This window comes from Centropristis striata, chromosome 23, assembly GCF_030273125.1.
Source record: "Centropristis striata isolate RG_2023a ecotype Rhode Island chromosome 23, C.striata_1.0, whole genome shotgun sequence".
NCBI lineage: Eukaryota > Metazoa > Chordata > Actinopteri > Perciformes > Serranidae > Centropristis > Centropristis striata.
In genome coordinates this window covers 26,784,408-26,803,619 of record NC_081539.1, presented here as the reverse complement: position 1 = coordinate 26,803,619, position 19,212 = coordinate 26,784,408, and the positions used below count along the sequence as shown (strand labels likewise).

At 39.7% G+C, this 19,212-nt stretch overlaps 1 protein-coding gene across 1 annotated transcript in view; it reads right to left on the bottom strand.

Annotated features, from left to right (window-relative positions):
* LOC131961855 (microtubule-associated protein 4) overlaps positions 1-19,212 on the bottom strand; it is a 164,442-nt gene that overhangs the window by 16,211 nt on the left and 129,019 nt on the right. Inside the window, 6 exon segments of the mRNA XM_059326766.1 lie at positions 1,610-1,666; positions 3,563-3,861; positions 8,030-8,092; positions 8,185-8,362; positions 9,698-9,949; positions 11,650-12,647. Of these exon segments, the coding sequence (XP_059182749.1) occupies positions 1,610-1,666; positions 3,563-3,861; positions 8,030-8,092; positions 8,185-8,362; positions 9,698-9,949; positions 11,650-12,647 (1,847 nt within the window).

The following is a 19,212-nucleotide window of genomic DNA, read 5'->3' as shown; positions in this document are numbered from 1 at the left end:
GAAATGTGTTTGAGAGAGCTGGGAAATGTCATACACTTGGAGAAGATCAGGTACACCATATCTGCTAAAGAGGATATCTTTTTTAAAATCTGGCAACCTTTTCTGGATTTAATGTCTAAAAACTGAATTAGTGCTATTCTCTTGCTGTGCCATTTATTCTATACCTAAGTCCTGTTTTTCTCATGTCAAAAACTCTGTACAGTACTGTGTAGCACCACCAACTATTTCTAATATATGTATATATTTTTCTGTTATAAAAACAATAAAATAAATAAACAAATAAATACACAAAAAAGACAAAGACACACACAGGCACAGACTGGTCAGCTGTGGGCCACAGCTCAGTGCCATAACTATATGGTTTATTAATGTTCCTGATGTCAAGTGAGCAGCCAGCAGGAGTCACTAGAGCAGCACCAAGGATGTGCTAGCTCACTGCTAGCATCACTGCTAGTGGCCCAGTGTGTGCCAACATCATGAGTTGTTCTATAGAGTGCACAGACTACAGGATAGTACTTTAAATGAGTGTGATTGGCGACTGATTTTCATTTAAGTGAGACACTACAATGAGCTTTTTACCACTTCGGGGCATGTCTCATGGAAATAAACATTTGCTGCATTTACAATAGGAAACACACAACAACAAGTCTCTGGTCAGTCTGGGGAAGAGGTGGGGAATACTCTCTTTCTGATCTTCTTGGTACAATACACAGTATGCCATTTTTCCCTTTGTTGTTTTTTTTTTCAGAACACCGAAAAATGAACCTGCTTGAGTTAGATTATCCAACACATGAAATTAGTGTCTGCAATGCAAAAATGGGGTGTCTAAAAACAAGATAAAAACACTAAATCTGAGGGAAATGATCTTGCTGCATGGACAGATCATTTCACTTGACAAGATTTCTTAAATCAAGATTATTAAATCTAGAAATAAGCATGCTGAACGCTTAAAATAAGAAATTAACTCTTAAAACAAGATAAATCATCAAACGCTTCTAAATCTAAAGTTTTTTTTATCTTGGTAAGAAACAAATAATGTGCAGGTCACTCTGCTCGGGCCAGTTCATCGCTGCTTGCAGCTTTAATTTATCTTTTTTTAAGAGTTAATTTATTATTTGAAGTGTACAACATGCTTATTTCTAGATTTAATAACCTTAACATAAGAAATCTTGTCAAATGAAATTATCTGTCCATGCAGCAAGATCATTTCCTTCAGATTTAGTGTTTTTAGACGCCCCTTTTTTGCAGTGCAAGTATTTGGATGGTCTTTAGGTAAGTCCACATGTGGAAGCGGTTTTCTGGAAGAATAGCTGTACTTCCAATGGAGCCAATTTGCATTTAAATATTAATGGAACCAATTGCTGTCTTAAATAGCCACTAAATGGTTTGAAATTGTGTACAAGATGCTGTAGGTGCTTTTATTACTCAGAGGTCTTTGACTTGTCATTTTCAACCAGCTTTGTGCCCTTAGTTATGCAATGAATTAAAAACCAACAAAAAAATATGAGGTGAAAAAATAATATATGTGTGAACAGAAAAGACAGAATAGAGTAGAGTAGAGTAGAGTAGAGCATGTGATGGTGGTGGGGAGGATGGGGAGGGAACTCACTTTGCCCATGCTTGTTTCTTTGGAGGCCGCGCCCCTGCTCAGAGAGGCAGATGACACCTGGGGAGACAAGCCCACCCCGGGTCAACAACAACACGTCATGAGCACACACAGGAAGAGGAGGCGGCGTAGGAGGAGGCGCAAAGAATGTTTGATGGCAGAGGATGAGAGTAGAAAGACTAGGGTCAAAGCTCGAAGAGGGTACATGCAGAGGAGTGAGTCAGAGATGTAAAACTCAGTAAATTAACAGACAGAGAGAGAAGATGTAAAAACGTATGAAGGGTATTTTACTGGAGCTGGTTATATTGACTCTAAAGACAGTTGTACGTACTGTATACTCTGGTTAGTATTTCAAGAGAAGAGCTTCAGAAAGAAGTTTGAAGAGTAATAGTCAGGCGGCTTAAGACCAGATTTAAGAAGAATGGGGACACGTCGGACAAAGCACCAACTTTTTTGACATGCTCTCTATCACCATAGGTTTCAATTTTTAGTAGGAACCACTTCATCAAGATTGCGGACCAGAGATGGCAGCCATATAAAGTCTATGAGAACCAGTATATATTCCAAGCCACTTAGAAGGTGATTAAAATACAGATCTTGGTGTTAAAATATACATTTTCTGGGTCACAGAATCATTTAAAACTATTGAGAATATCACAAGATGATAGTTGTGTATTCACGTAATTTCAAAGCGGTCAGACATATATTGATACAGGTCATATACAGTGCACGTATTCTGAAAAATGAATAACATGCATACATTTAATTGAACTTTATTAGCTTTACTCGTTTTATTTGTTACATTTACAACTACAAAGACCTTTTGCAATTCCAGTGTGCCTTCTTGCATGAACACCTTGCACCATAACTGCTCGCACCTTTACAACCACTTGACCAGTTCACTGCAGGTTTTTGACGCGATTAAAGTACCAGTCTGGATGAAAATGAACATATCTATTTGATCAATTAATCATCTCGTCATATTCTCAATAGCTTTAAATGACTCCTTGACCCAGAAAACATATATTTTGACACCAAGATTGACCTTTTAAGTGGCTTAGAACAGTGATTCCCAACAGGGGGGGCCCGACCCCCCCAGGGGGGCGCCAATGATCCACGGGGGGTCGCGAAGCCCTCTTCATTTTAAGGGATGTAATAAATCTAATGTGTTAATGTGTGGGACAAAAACAACTAAATAGGGGCTACATTAAACATTCATTCATTTCTTTAAATTGAAAAATCACTATAGAAAAGTTTAAAAATAAAGGTTATATCGCGAGAATAAGGACATGTGTAACATCCCTCCTGCAGTATACACAGGTAACCTCACCTAGCGGTAACCTCACCTAGCGGTAACCTCACCTAGTGGTAACCTCACCTAGCGGTAACCTCACCTAGTGGTAACCTCACCTAGCGGTAACCTCACCTAGTGGTAACCTCACCTAGCGGTAAACTCACCTAGAGGCAACCTCACCTAGCGGTAACCTCAACTAGCGGTAACCTCACCTAGTGGTAACCTCAACTAGCGGTAACCTCACCTAGCGGTAACCTCACCTAGCAACAGAAACACAGAGCTAATGGAAAAATGGCGAAGCGTCAGGGAGACGAAAATGCTGAATATCCCAAAAAGAAAAAGAGAGGGTACCATGAAAAACGTTGAGAACCACTGGCTTAGAAGATATATTGGTTCTCATAGACTTTATATGGGTGCCATCTCTGATCCACAATCTTCATGAAGTGGCTCCTACCAAAAATTGAAACCTACAGTGATAGAGAGCATGTGGAAAAAATGTGGTGCTTTTGTCCGGCGTGTCCCCTTTATTTAGCTAAGCCGCCTGACTATTGGTGAAGAACCACAGGAACACTTTGCTACATTGTCTGTTAGTTGAGAGATGGCCAGAGTGAAAAATACATGCTGTCAAAAGCAAAACAGCCGTTTGGAGGTATGAAACCTACCTTGCCTCCTCCAGGCTGGTGCTTCATGTTGTCTGTAGAGCCGATCTTAGAGCGGACGTTACGGATGTCGGGGGCCGGTGCTGTGCTGGGGCGAGCTGTGGTCCTGGAGGTGGTAGTGGTGGTGGTGTTGGTTGAAAGAGGGGCCCGGGTGGTGCGGGGCACCGTGGGCTTCTTCTCTGGTACTGTACCAGTAGTGGAGGAGGGCGTGGCCGGTTTGGCTGCAGTGGTTCGAGTGCGAGAGGCAGCGGTGGTGGAAGCAGTGCTGCGGGCGGTGGCGGTGGCGGTCTTGGGCTTGTCAGCTTAGGGTGGAGAGGGAGAGTAAGTCAGAGCTTAGATAGCCATTATTTGAATGGTCTCACTTAAGAAGACTGGGATAAAATGTTAATAATAATAATTCTCTAAGCAGCAACAAAGACATGAGGAAAATCGAAACACCCAGAGGCAACGTGTTCGGGACTGGAAATGGTTTTAAAGTGCATTATGTATTTAGAAACTCTCTCTTTTTCTCTGGAACACAGTGAATCCAAAGCCAAACCACAAAGGATCCTGTCTGTCATTTACAGTCAGCCCTGACAGATAAGTGACGCTAGTGCCAGAAAGGAAAGTAAACACAAAAAAGAAATGGGGGAGCTAGAAAGCAGGCTACAGAAACATAAAGAAAGACAAACAGGCAGAGAGGGATCATCTCCTTTCATCCACATGTATTTAAACAGTGAACCAACACCAGGCTTCTGACAGCCTTCCTTGCTTCAGAGCTCAAACCATTTTCAAGGTCAACATCGATTTGACAGGAGGAAAAAAATCACTGACTATCAATATGGCAGCTGGTACAGCATAGTGCATTTTGACCTGGAATGAAAACTTGTTGATATGTGGATTTTTTAAAGCACATTTAACATTATTAAACACGAAACACTATACATTCTTACAACAGCACATTACTTCCATTTTAGCTTCTCTTCATTGGCTCCCTGTTCGTTTTAGAATTGATTTTAAGATTTTACTGATCACTTTTAAAGTTGTGATTTATATAGCACTTTTCTAAACACTCACGCTTAAGTAAGTAATAAAATCAAATAGATGAAATAGATTTCATATCAACCAAAAAGGTTAATGTATGAAAAAAGTTGACAAAGACGAAAACGAAGGACATTTTCACTATAATTTTAGTTAGTTGTGTAACCACAAAATACAGTTTCAGTTAGTTATCCTTTTTTTTTTTTTCATTTCAGCTAACGAAAATGTTTTTTGAATTCTAGTTTTCGTGATTTCGTTAGTTTTCGTTAACTATAATAACCTTGCTCTGGACTCAAGAATTGGTGAGTTGTCATACAGCTCACTCTTGTATCTGCTTTGACTGAACACATATCCGTTTCCTTCAGTTCAGCATGCTAAGCCACTCTCCACCAAAAATCTGTCGATTTACATTGACTTTGCTATACGTCAGCTTTTTCTTCAGTGTGCTGCTGCTGAACCATGTGTCCTGCTGTCAATCCTCTCTGAGAGCCTTTGCTGTATCTCCAGCTCCTGTTAAGACTTGTTTAATTGAGGAAATCCTCCCGCTGTATCAGCAGGAGCCACAAACTCCTGTCAACAGCGAGGGGACAGTAATCCACCCTCTGCTGCGCTGAAGGTTTTTAACTCTCCAGGGCCTTTCAGCAAGAAAGCCCTTCTGTCTCTTTCTACCAGCTCGCCCAGCATTGTCATGCTTGGACTGTGTGTGTTGCAGTGTCACACTCCTGCTGACAGCTCTGATGTTGCCAAAACTGTAAAGTAATCTGTCGATGGGAGGAGTAAAGCTGTAAATGTGTAGGAAGAGAGAGAGTGAGGAAGGATTACAGAAGAGGACAGAAATATATGCAAAGAGCAAAAGCACAGAGGGAGGGAGAGCACTGCAGCGCCAGGTCGGACAGTAGCTGAAAGATTTTATTGAATACTACATTCTAGTTACGATAAAGATCATTCCCCCTACCCTGGCTATGTAAAACCTGAAAAAATCATCCTTGTATCCACAAAGGGCTGACAATAACTCAATATCATTGCTTTTTTCGGAAAACACACTGCAAAAAAGTTGTGCCTAAAAACAAGATAAAAACACTTAATCTGAGGGAAATGATCTTGCTGCATGGACATGCATAATTTCACTTGACAAATGAAGATTATTAAATCTAGAAATAAGCATGTTGTACGCTTAAAATAAGAAATTAACTCTTAAAACAAGATAAATTAAAGCTGCAAGCAGCGATGAACTGGCCCGAGCAGAGTGACCTGACAATTATTTGTTTCTTACCAAGATAAAAAAAACTTTAGATTTAGAAGTGTTAGATAATTTATCTTGTTTTAAGAGTTAATTTCTTATTTTAAGTGTTCAACATGCTTATTTCTAGATTTAATAATCCTAATTTAAGAAATCTTGTCAAGTGAAATTATCTGTCCATGCAGCAAGATAATTTCCCTCAGATTTAGTGTTTTTATCTTGTTTTTTGACAACACTTTTTTTGCAGTGTGGCTATGTAAAACCTGAAAAAATCTTCCTTGTATCCACATAGGGCTGACAATAACATCACTTTTTTGGAAAACAGAAGCTACATATTTTACACATTTTAGGACTTGTGTCTAATGTAGTGCAATGGTTACATGTTATTAAAGCTGGGGTAGGCTTTCTGTTGGCCACATTGGGCAAAACTTCTATAATAACCCTTCAGCATATTATTATTCAGGTGGTCTGAGAGAAAACCAGACTTCTGCACCTTATCCTGGCTTTGTTTAGAAAATCTAGCCTGTTTCTGGAGACTTTAGACCATCACAGGTAATTTCAGAGAAACAGTGTTCCTAGTCTCTGTTCTACAGATACTGATGCATGTGAATGTCCCTTTAGATGGGGAAAGTGTAGTTCAATTGCATAAAAAGTTGCTTTTGGAGCATTGGTAACACCTGCCTATACTGCAAAGAAACTCCAAAAAGGAGGATAGACTTCTCAATAAGTCTAACATGTAATACAACATGTGTTAATATCAGATCTGTATCACAGATGGAGAGAAATGGTGCCAATGGCTCATGGGTGCAGCTACTTCAAGTTCATGTTTATGTAGCTAGACCGAGCCAATCTGTTATCTCAAAGGACTTTCCAGGTTTTTAAAGAACAGGACGTAATTCCATAAAAATGCTGCTTTCCAACTACATTTGGATCACAAATCACAGTCGGAATTATTCAAATAAATGACAAGTTGTTCGCTTTTTTTTTTTTGCACTTTCCACAAACTGCCTCCTCCAGCTTGAAGCAACTATTTAGTGCTGTATTTCTTTCTCTTCATCTCTGTCTTCCTGTCCTGTTCACCTCTGTCATATTGTTTGTGTGTTTTTTATACATTTTGGACGGGTTGATGGCAAATTCCGTTGTACTACCCTGTGAAATGACAATCAAGGCATCTGATCTGATTCTGATTCTGAATTATTTAACATTATTTAACATGTAATTAACATGTCATTTTGCACAGATTTGCTATACTGCGCCATATCCAAAAATCTCTTTAATGGATATCTGTCAGATATGGTGACCAGATTAGAATAGATGAACATTTGGACACGTCGGGACAAACAGGACAACTACTTTTAACTTCAACTAGGACATGTTGCATCTTTTGGTTTCCAGTTCAATTTGTATTTGGCTCTGTATTTCATTTTCTCTTCCTATGTTACTGGAATGTTAACCCTCTATGGTACGCATTATGATGCCAGTTAGGAAATAAATATTGTTTTTTTTGTCTCACAATAGACTAAATAAACATAATCTGAAGAAATTGTATAATTCTTTTTTGTTGTTGAAGTTTTTGGGGTTTGTTGCCTTAACAAGCACAAGTGAAAAATAAAGTTTTTAAAATTAATTTTAACATAATTTATTTCATAAACATATGTTAAAGATTCAGTAGCTTCGACAGGGTAAATACATAACAGTTTACATTATAAAAACAACATTATAAAAGGAACTTTTTAAACCCATTTCTTGTCTGATGATGCCTGTAGGCATTGAACCAACCACCCATTGAAATGAATGTCTTGAATAGTCTAAGTGTATGAAACTATCAAAAATCAAGGTTTACTCACCTATCAGTAGGAATAATTTTTTTTCCAGATGGAAAAGGGCCAGAAAATGACATTTTGAGTGTTTTTTTGTGGCGCAAAAAAAATGGCAATGCTGTTTCCTTTGGAAAAGTCTGGGTTTCAATAAGGCCTCCTGGAGGTCATGTGACAAATGAAAGCATTTCTATTGGTTCCCTATACTCTTCCCTCTTTTTTAAAGTATTGCATTACTCAAAAACATGCATTGTAGAAATTTTCCAAAAATGGGTATGTTGCCTGAGGGCAACACCGTACCATAGAATGTTAAACTACTGCAGAGGTTGAGAGATTCTCCAGCATACCTCCTGTTTCTGTTTGTCCTAACAAGTGAAGGAAGAGCTGTAATACCTGTAGAAGTCCTCAGAGTGCCGGGCTTCTTCTCCTCTCCTGGTTTGCTGTCTGTCTTGGAGGCTGAAACACAGATGGTGAGCGTGTAGTTGTAGAGATAAAAAATACTGAGCATCAAAAACGTGTGCGTGTACAGGAATATGTGTGTGTCGTACCCAGAGGCTTTCTGGCTGCGGTGGTGGCGGTGGTGGTGCGAGTAGACGCCGTTGTGCGCACTGATGCAGCAGTTTTACTGGCTGCTGTGGTGGCAGTTCCATTTTTGGTGGCAGCAGTGGAGCCTGTTGAGGTGGCGGTGCTGGCCTTTGGCACAAGGGGGCGCTTCTCTGTGGTCGTCTGAGGAGAGAGAGGAAAACACTGGAGATGTCAGGTAAGAAGAGAAAGGGAAGATTGATGAATGAGGGCAAACACTGTCAACTGTGAACGCTACAAATCAATGAAAAAGCAACACCAACAACTCAAACGCTGGCTCATAAGTCATCTTCTGCATGTCTGGCTGCTGTCATCAGCCCACGCTAATGTTCAGCCACTTCACTGAGAAATTCAGGTCAGAATTTTCGCCCCGATGCGCGTAACGTGCAGAGGCTCCTTGACAATTGCACAACATTTCATTCAGCGGCACATTTCCCCTCATAACCCCGACGATGACGGCACGCTCCACATACAGCTGAGCCATCAGCAACAAGCTGGCCACAGTGAACTGAGTCACCCTGCTCCCCTGGGCGCTCACAGGCTAAATAAAGGCTGCTAATTTGTCGGTTGTGGTGTCACACTGGTTGTAGTTAAGGAGGCCACCGAACGAGGGTGACAGAAGGCAAATGGGTCTTTTGAGAGCACGGAGCGTGATCAATGACTCACAAAATGTCCAGTTTTAGAGATTTGTCCTGCAACTGCAGTGGTATGATATTGATGCTACCCACATAGCTCTATTCTTTAATACAGCTAATTATTCATTATTACTAGGGCCGGGACTCAAAAATTATCTACCTAATTAGAGGCTCGGAACCAATCGACTGGGATTTATGGATGAGGAATATGTTTTTAGACGACATATTTTCACCGAAGAACAGACAGATTTGTGGCCATCCGGAGATAATAACAATATTAATACTAATTGATTGTGATGATGATATAAGAAATCATGACTGTTTATGTCTTATATTACTTTATATGTCATTGAGTACCCTGAAAAGTGCAATATAGATAAAATGTATTATTATTTATTATTATTATGATATTATTATTATTTCTTTTTTATTACAGTAGGCTAATGAGAATTATGTCTATTTCTTCCAATGGTCATATCATGTTTGCATCTTGCTAATGGGCATGTATTAGTATTATGAATAGGATTTTTGAGGTTTGAACAAATAAACTAAACGTCTCATGAAAGCCACTGGTATAAGCTCTCAAATACTTTTTGAATTTCATTTCTATCTGCTACAGAGGCTGAAAAATCTTCTGTCGAATTTCCAGAAAAACTTCAGGTTTTAGGGGGTTCTTTCAAAATCGCCCAGAGGTTTTCCAGGCATTTTTTCCAGGCGTTTTAGGTCTAAATGGGTTAACAGAGTTTTGTTGACCCCATATGAATAAGAGCCTGACATCTCACAGAGTTCATCAGAGGAAGTTTCCTTGTCCTTCTTTGGACTTCCTGCAGCAGCTGAAACTTACCTTGGGTCTGACATCACGTGCAGTGGTGGTGGTGGTGGATGCAGGGCGGCTGGTGGAGGTGGTGGAGGGCCGCTTTGGCCCAGCAGCAGCTGTGGATGGAGCCTTGGCTGTGGTGGTTTTTTTGTCTGAGATGGAGGTGGTGGTGGTGGAGGATGTGGGGCGCTTAGTAGGAGCTGTGACCGAACCGGCAGCAGCTGCGGAGCTCGGCCGCGTTTTAGCGGCAGCGCTCGGTTTGGTCGCCCCGGCAACAGGCTGCGACGCGGGGACCGAGACGTACAGGAGCGATGGAGGGCAAAATAAGGAGGGGAAGCAAAGGAAAGAAAACAAATGAGAAAAAATGGATGATAACGCCAGGGGAGGTTAAGCAGCAGAAGCAGCATTATAATTATAAATCAAATAATAAAATATAGTGAAATAATATTTAGCATTGGGTTCATTGTTTTAATGTTAACACAAGTTTATGATAGTACAATAGGCATAAAGAAGCATTAGCAGAAGCTTTAGCAGCATTTATGATGAAAGGCTTTCTACGTCATTTAAATTCACCATCAAAATCTAGTGTAACAAGCTTTATTCCCAAAATGTTTTCAGCTGTATTCCCTCCACCAAGGTGACATCTGAGGTTATTTGATTTTTTGAAGGCCATCATTTAGTCATAATTACAAAAAATTATCATTATCACAAAAAAAAAATAAAAATATATATATAACCACCTTTTAACCAGGGTGTAAAAAGTTAATTGAAAAAAAAAAAAGTAACTGAGAAAGTAAATATAAAAAGTAGTAAAGTAAATATAAAATAAAAATAACCTTTATAAGTTGCTTTTTTTCATGTGTGTAACTGGCTGGAAAAACAGTTCAGTCAAGATCATTTTTCAAATGTATATTCTCATCATCTGTGAAAACAGGTGGTGAAATTCTGTCTTTGTTGTTGTACTACTCACTTTGGCCACAAGAGGCTGAAGTGCCCCACTACTCCATGTTCTAAACAGGATTAAATGCACTGTGGCGTAAATGGGGATTACTACAACACACACTTACATAAAGGATTGATTCCAGTAAAATATTCAATTTAAAAAAAAATTTTTTTTTTTTTAATAAAGTGCAAATAGAAAGTGGAGGGCCATTTTTCTCCCCTGAAAAAAGCCAAGGGATGCTAACCCCTTAGCGCCCAGTCTGCAAATTGCTAATAGGCTAACAGTTAGCTCTGTAACAGTACAGTGTGTATGTGCTGCTGCTGCAAGAGGTGTTCACTTGGCCATGTCTGTTTGTTTACAACAAGCACGGACACTAAAAACTGTTCCTATTGTTTGCAATAAAAATACAGATGTTTTCCCTAACATGATGAATAATCGTGATTAATAATCGTGATAACAATATTGATCAAAATAATCGTGATTATCATTTTGGCCATCATCGTGCAGCCCTAATATATATGTATATACATTCATTCTTATTTTTCAAGTAACTTTTCCAAAACTTTTTGTTGTGCAAAGTTGATGGTCAATAATGTATATGAAGAGACAACCTCAGTGTAACAATGAAGGCAAGACGGCTGAAAATGTTTTGAAAATGAAGCATGATGTACTGAAACAGGAGTTGTGTGAGGTGTTAAAGCGTTTGCATCTTTTTGACCGTATCTACTGTTGGGAATACACTGACGATAGTAAGTTCTTAATAAAAACCCCACTTAAAACATCTCAAACTATCCCTTTATCATATTAAAGTCTGTCCCTAAAACATATCTTAGGATATTGCTTTCCATAATAAACAAATGACAAATATTCTTTAACTAACCTTGATTTTCAGTTGGAAAATAGGCATGAGTGTGTGTAATGTCTTATATTATAGCCTAGGTTTAAGTGTGTTTTTTAGTATAGATTCTATGGATCCTATCAGTATGTCAGTGTGGAAGGACAATGCAATGTCCTCATTACTCAAAATAAGTCCTACCTTGGTCTTCTTGTCTGCGCTTGCCACGTCTCTGGTGCCGTTAGTTGCAGGTTTTGCAGGTTTTTTGGCCTTCTCTGCTCCATCTGCTTTTGCAGCCTTCTCCTTCTTGTCCTCCTTTTTCTCCACCGTCTTTTTGTTGTCCTGCTTCTCCTCCTTATCGCTCTTCTGCGCTGGTTTTTCCGCTGGCTTCTCAGCCGTTTTCTCCACCTCCTCCTCTTTCTCCACCTTCTTGGCTTTGTCTGCGTCGGCCTTTTCTTTCTTGGCGTCCTCCACCTCTGGGGTCGTCTTTGTCTCGGTGTCAGCCTTCTTCTCCGGCTTGTCAAAGCTGGTGTCCAGCTTGACGGGTGAAGGCTGTTGCTCTGGGGTCTTCTCCACTTTGTCCACTTGCTGCTCTTTGACGTCCTTCATCTCTGTTTTCTCGGGCTTCTCAGAGTTTTTGTTCTCTGTTATTATCACTTTGGACGTTTCATTTTTGTCCACATTCTGCGTTTTCTCCACTTGTTCTGTCACCTCCACCTTTCCTGCTGTCTCTGTCTTCTCCACTTTCTCTATCTTCACCAATGCATCTGCCGATTCCTCTCCCTTGTTCATTTTATCCTCTTTTTCTGCCTTCTGCTGCTCCACTTTCTCTTTCTCCTTTTCTGTCTCCCTTTTTTCTTCCAACTTTTCTGTCTGTTTCTCTGTCACCTTCACTTTATCTGCCTCTTTTTCCTCTTTTACCTTTTCTGCATCTTTCATCTCTTTCTCCTTCTCTTTCTCCTTCTCCGTCTCTTTTTCCTTCTCCTTCTCTATTTCCTTCTCCTTCTCTTTTTGTGTCTCTGTCTGTTTATCCTTCTCCATCTCTTTCTCCACCTTGGTTGGAGTCTCACTCGGTGCAAATTCAACCTTCACGCTCTTCTGCTCAGGTTTATCCAGAGGATCAAACAGGTCCATCATCTTGACATTGTCCTCCATCTTCTCCTCCTTCTTCTCCGCCTTCTCCATCTTGTCAGATTTTACTGTAAAGAAAGGTGATTTAAATTAGAAATCGTGCTGATAAATTATAAATAATGAATAACACACATGGTTATTGGAAGTTGGAAGCAAACTTGGTGCCACAGCAACAACATCCAGCTCAAAATATCCAAAACCCAGAATTCATCCTTAACTTCTCCAACCCCGTCCTCCCATACAAACAAACTGAAGCTGCTCTCAGTTCAGACACAAAAAACTGCAGAGCTTTATCAACTGAATCGATTGAATCACTGCACAACAAACATATAATCAAAAGTTCATATCCAACTTATCTCACCCACTACTTCTGTCAACTACTGCCCTCTGGGTGGCAATGCAGATTCAGGAGAAAAACAAGAGCTTCAAAAAGACCTTTTTTTCGTGTGAATTCTTCCTTCTTATAAACCCATGCACCATGCTCATAAATACACAGCTTCCTCTGCTTAACTACAAATACTGTGATTATCATTTACCCACTGATATTTCATACAGTACAGGCCAAAAGTTTGGACACACACCTTCTCATTCAATGCATTTTCTTTATTTTCATGACTATTTACATTGTAGATTCTCACTGAAGGCATCAAAACTATGAATGAACACATATGGAATTATGTACTTAACAAAAAAGTGTGAAATAACTGAAAACATGTCTTGTATTTTAGATTCCTCAAAGTAACCACCCTTTGCTTACTAGAATATAAGACATGTTTTCAGTTATTTCACACTTTTTTGTTAAGTACATAATTCCACACGTGTTCATTAATAGTTTTGATGAATCTACAATGTAAATAGTCATGAAAATAAAGGAAACACATTGAATGAGAAGGTGTGTCCAAACTTTTGGCCTGTACTGTATGTCTACCTACTGTATAGAGAGGCTAAGTCCCTCCCCTTCCGGTGGACAACCATGGAAGCTTACTTCAGAAAAAATATGTACAGCCATACATGTGGTGAGACAAATAATGAATAGATTCATCAAGTATCAAGCTTTTTAATTTAATTGGAGGTTCTTTAAAGCATGTGCTAACTAGTGATGTGCCAATGAAGCCTCATGAACCATTTTCTGTATTTTCTAAGCCCACTAGATAGCGCACTTGGTTTAAAAAAAAAGGCTCAAGCAATGGTAATTGAATGTGCTTTCATGTCTTTGGTGAACAGATTGCGCCATCTAGTGGGCTCAGAAAATAAAGAAAATGGTTCATGAAGCTTCATTCACCCATCACTACGGTAAGTGTTAAAAAAAAGGTAAACATGGAGGACATGGTTTGGCACATGGCCGTTCAGGCTGGGATACTAAAGTGACAGAGAAACATTCATGATTTAAGATAGTAAATATAAAAAAATATGAAATCAGAAGAATGCCAAAGCCAAAAAGTTTGACTTCCATGTGTAAAATGATCCACATCTCCTACATCTGTGGGTATCTCCTTTAGCCCAGCTTCCCAGCCACTTAGTCTGGGCCTCATTAACATGAACAAAGGAAGGAAAATAACTGGATTCGGCTGTAAGTGAACTTTCAGGACTTTTCCAGTGGAAACCCTGCATGTATCGAAAACACTGAGAGGAAAATGTTATTGTCATTCAAATTCAAAAAGAACAATGTTGTTTTCACAGAAGTCCCTTTGCTCCTGCACGGTTCACTGAAGCTAGACTCGTCTTCACCCTCTGTAGACTCATTCCTGTGCTTGAAGGCAGCTATGGCTATTCAATGTGTTAAAAGAGCCGGTAGAGATTCAACATTCGCCTCGGCTGTCACACATTTACAATGACTGTGGATTTAAAGGACTAAGAGGCCAATGTAAGTGAGATTCAGCAGCCTGTCACATCATCCTCTCTCATTCCTCTTTCCTGATTCTCTCCATCTGTCCTGATCAATCTCTACTGTCAAACAGCATCTGATAAGGCTCATGTAGATTATAATAAAAAAAGATCTCTTCCTGTAGTCCTGTCTACCATCCCCAGCGAAGATGCAAGAAGTCTGGATGGAAGTAGAAAGTACTGCTTATGTTGCACCAAGTTTAAGGAAGACCAATAACCAACTACAGTCTGATTCTTTGATAGTGTAGTTTCTGAAATCAACAATTAGAGTTCAGACGAATTCAGAAGACAGTATTTAGAATATTTTAGTTGTGAATAAAGAGAAAAACACTATGAGTTTGGATGATGTTGCTGCCCGACTAAACCAACAATATTGTGCAATATAAACAAGCTAAAAGAAGATATTTCTCTCGTGTGTTGACTCACTGAATGAAACATGTGCATCATCTGACCTCAGGTGATGCTGACCTAACAATGGGGTGAGCTGAGCTCAGTCAGGGCTACTGACTCTAGCTGTGTCCCACTTTAGGAGCATCCTCTCATGTCTGCATATTATAATAAATGCAACACAACAGATTTAGAGGCAGTGTAACCTGTGCAGCCTTCGCAGTCAACAATCCATCCACTGTGCACCTGTCACAGAAATGTGCTTCACAAAGGTCCATGAAAATTGTTAAGTATCAATGTGCTTTCAGTGGCAGGAGGAGTAATCTACGGACAAGATCAAACACACGATCTTTTTCTGTTGGTGCACGCAGGTTGATGAAGGTTCAGAAGGACAAGACTCAGGTTATTGGTTTGTTTGATAATTGATGGTTTGAAAATGCATTCTGAATCAGAATCAGAAGCCTTTATTGCACAGTAACAAGTACTAGTACAAGAGATTTGCCATCAACCCGTCCGAACATATACTATGTATATAAAACACACATACAATATATAGAGAGAGGTGGACAGGACAGGGAGACGGAGGTAAACGAAAAGAAATACAGCACAGCGTGAGGAGATGAAAGGAAGAAGTATATGTGTTAGAGTTTGAGTGTGTAAGCTTGAGACCCGCCTGCCGACAGCTCTGCCCATCGCATCAATCATCTTGGGCAGCCTTATGGGGTTTTGGACAGCTGTCACCGTCTGTGTAACTCTATAAACCAGAGCAATGCCTAATCCAATCAGCAAAAGACCTGTTATCAAGGTTCCAAATAGATAGACATCTTCAATATCTTCCACGGAAAGAGCCGCCAGGCACACAACACGCCACCTCCCCCACGCGTCCATCGTGTAGCCGGCTGCAAACGTCCCCACAGGGCAGGTGGGCTCCCCCGAGCCCAGGCTCTTTGTCGAGAAAATGGTGTCAATTGCGGTGAGAGACCAGTTGATCAAATCCATGTTTTTTTAGTTTGGAGAGCAGTGCAGAGAGAGTCTTTCAAAGTATAAGACAGAAGACAAGACGAGACAAGAGGAGCGAATATCAAAAATGTTCATACTAATAGATTTGTCACTTCTGTTATTATTTTTTCCATTACTTTTATTTGGGGGATAATCATACTCAAGGTATAAACAGGAAGTACAATTTTGCCATAGATTCAGGTACTGGTGACTTACTACGTGCGCTGCAACTTGAGCTTCGCTTTCTCAGTCCATACTTTTTCACATTTTGGCAAACTGCCACCATTCAAAGTATGCTGACTTTTGTGATGGACATCAGAGATAATCCACTCTAAGTGTTTCACACTGAAAAATATGAGTATCATCTCTGTGTGTTCAGATTGAGTACAATTTTTTGATATTGAATTGCAGCAATCAGGCTCTCAAGGTTTATTCAACTCCAAGAGCTCAATCTCAGTCTAACTACTCATTGGGGGGCATCATTGGCTTCTTGACTCCACTGACATAGCAAGCATGGGAAATATCCATCTTCACCCATTTGTAATCCATCAATTTGAACGTGTAGACAATTTGTAACCTACTCAATAGTGTCAATTTGTGACCCTATCCCTGTATAATTATGTTCAAATACCAATAAAAAATTGATCACAAAAAAGAAAATGTACTCATTGGGGGCATATTGTACCCGGCAGATATCTGGTAACGGATATCTGCTCCAAGTCTTCCTCTTCTGTGTACCAGTCATTGTTCACAGTCTGATTAGGAACTTGAGGCATGACAAGTTGAGAGTTAAGAGACAAACAAAAGCTAATTTGTCACCAGATGGCAAATGATGGCTTCTTAGATATATTCCCAGTGCATTCTGTCTCTTTTGCTCTACATACAGACCCACATGCAACCTAAACTTTTCCTCATCCTTCTCCTTCTGCACCCCTCTAACTTTTTCTTCCTGCTAAAATATGATGGATGTTTAAAAGTGGCAGTTTTGGTTATGGATTGAACACTCACATTTTCTGGTCTGATCATCCGACTGCCTCGGTTTCTTGCCCTGTTGGACTTTTTATTTCCAGATCTTAGCTATGACTTGGTGACTCATTACCATCAGGAATGAGTGCCAAAACAAATAAGACCCAGGTTGAATGAAATATGAATTAATTCACATCATTGTCTATGGCCCTTTTGTGTACTGAGAGCCACAGAAGTATCACAAAGGTGCTAATCAACCGGTTTATTGGCTTTTCCTTTCAGCTTTTAAGCCTCTTAATTCTCTGCCAGGATCATTACCTACTGTCCCTAACAAGACGAGTACAGAGAAAAAAACAAGGACAACGGAAATCTGTGCTAGGGGTTTCTGGCATATCAGCTCTTGAGCAAATATTGACCAGGCAGCAGGTTTCTCACCTGCAATGTTGCACAAAAAGTTATTTTTTAACAGAAAAAGCAAAGCAAAATTTGATTCTTCTTCACGACAACCTTTGTGGCCTCACAAATGACTCTTATTTTTGGCAGTTTATTCAGGGAAATCACGTCAGAGGACTTAGAATTCAGAACATGAAGACAGAAGAAAGAGCAAAGAAAGACAGAGGGATGGCCTTTCATTCCAATGCTTTAGAGCCAGCGTGGGAAATATTGATTACCAGATTTAGTAGTGAGTAGGTGGACACAAAGAGAGCAAGTAGAAAGCCTAATAGAAGGAACATGAAGGTGGAAAACAGTCGAACTGGTTAGGAATGGCAACATATTCCCTTATTCTGTTTTAATATTAGCTTCTGCTTTGGTAAATAGTACCATGTCAATAATGACCTTTAAAAATGCAAGGGAGTGAAAGAGACAGAAGAAGAACAACATAGGAGGAAAGGAGAGGACAAGACAAGGGAATTGGGGCGTAATGCTTTGAGCAGAATGAAATGACATTGTTAGCTTACATAACATACAGCGACCCCAGACCTGGAACATTGACAGACATCAGACTGAACACAAATAGGTGACTATATACAAGAAAAAAAAATGACCTAAATAAAACGAGACAGTGGTATGACAAGACAAAGAAAGGGAATGAAGAGCAATGGGAGAAAACAAGAAAAAACAAGGCCGTGGTTTTTAAAACTGTAAACAATGAGAGACTCAGGAGATCAACTTGATCCTCTAATTAGGGCAGAAATGTGATATGTGTCAGAGCTGTGGAAAGCCCGGTGAAAATGGCTTCATTGACACCCAACCTACCCGCTCTCACACTCTTTCTCCTGTGTGACTCTTCACAATGCTGTCTTTCTTTTAGTCTTGTTTGCAATGCTCCTTTGCCCATTTTCCACTTCTTCTTTTTTATCTTCATCGTTTGATTACAAACACAGACGTCATAACAGCAGACAGAAAGATCCACTGTTCATTGACTATTGTATGATAAAGTGTCATCTTTTTCTGGTTTAAAAGGCTGCATTAAAGTAAAGTGATGTCATTTTCTTAACTTATCACGCTGTTTTAGCTGTCCCATAATTTGCCTTTACTAACACATCTACCTATAAAGCAAGAAGCGTCTGTGTGTGTGTGTGTGTCTAGGGCATATCTCGCTGACCGTTAGTCGGACTGACCTAAGATTTGTTGCTTGCGCATGGCACGAAGGTGTGTATCCTCGATTTTGAAGATTTCATTTTTAAAAATATCATTATTTACGTTTGACGTGTTGCGGCATTGCACTGTTTCCGATCGGACACCTTTTAGGGGAGCTCCGCCCCATTGTGTGATAGGCCTACACCTGGTCAGTAACCAAATTCGCTCTGGATTTCCACCCTGACTCATCTCATCTGTAAGTCTATTTAGCCTACCTATCTTTCAGAGTTTTAAAGTGCTACAAGGTTCCATTTTCCAATAATATTCAAATAGTTTCCAGCGAATATCAATGTTCAGTGTGTGTGTGCTGGATGGTGTGCGTACCTTATGAAAAGTAAGTGTTTTATGGAGTCGCAGACGTTGTAGTGTGGCATGTAATGTACAAATACAAACTTCCTACGGGCACTGCACTAGTTAGATCCAATTTACAAATCACAAAAGTCTCAGATATTGATGTAATATCAAAATTGAGGTATTGGTAAAAAATATCATTATATTTCCATATTGCCCAGCCCTTCATTCTCATGCAACCTGCATCCAAATATTTGGAAAATGTAAATAAGAATGGATAGCATCAAATTCAGCATTCAGAGTAAAAAATAATAAAGTAAGTAAAAGTCCAAATAGGGATGGAGAATGATGCAAACCTTAGGGAGGATGATATTTAAAACATTGAAGAAAAATAAAGATGGAGGTTAAGATAACTATTAAGCCTTAACCATCATCAATCATTACTGTTGATTATTGTGAAAACAA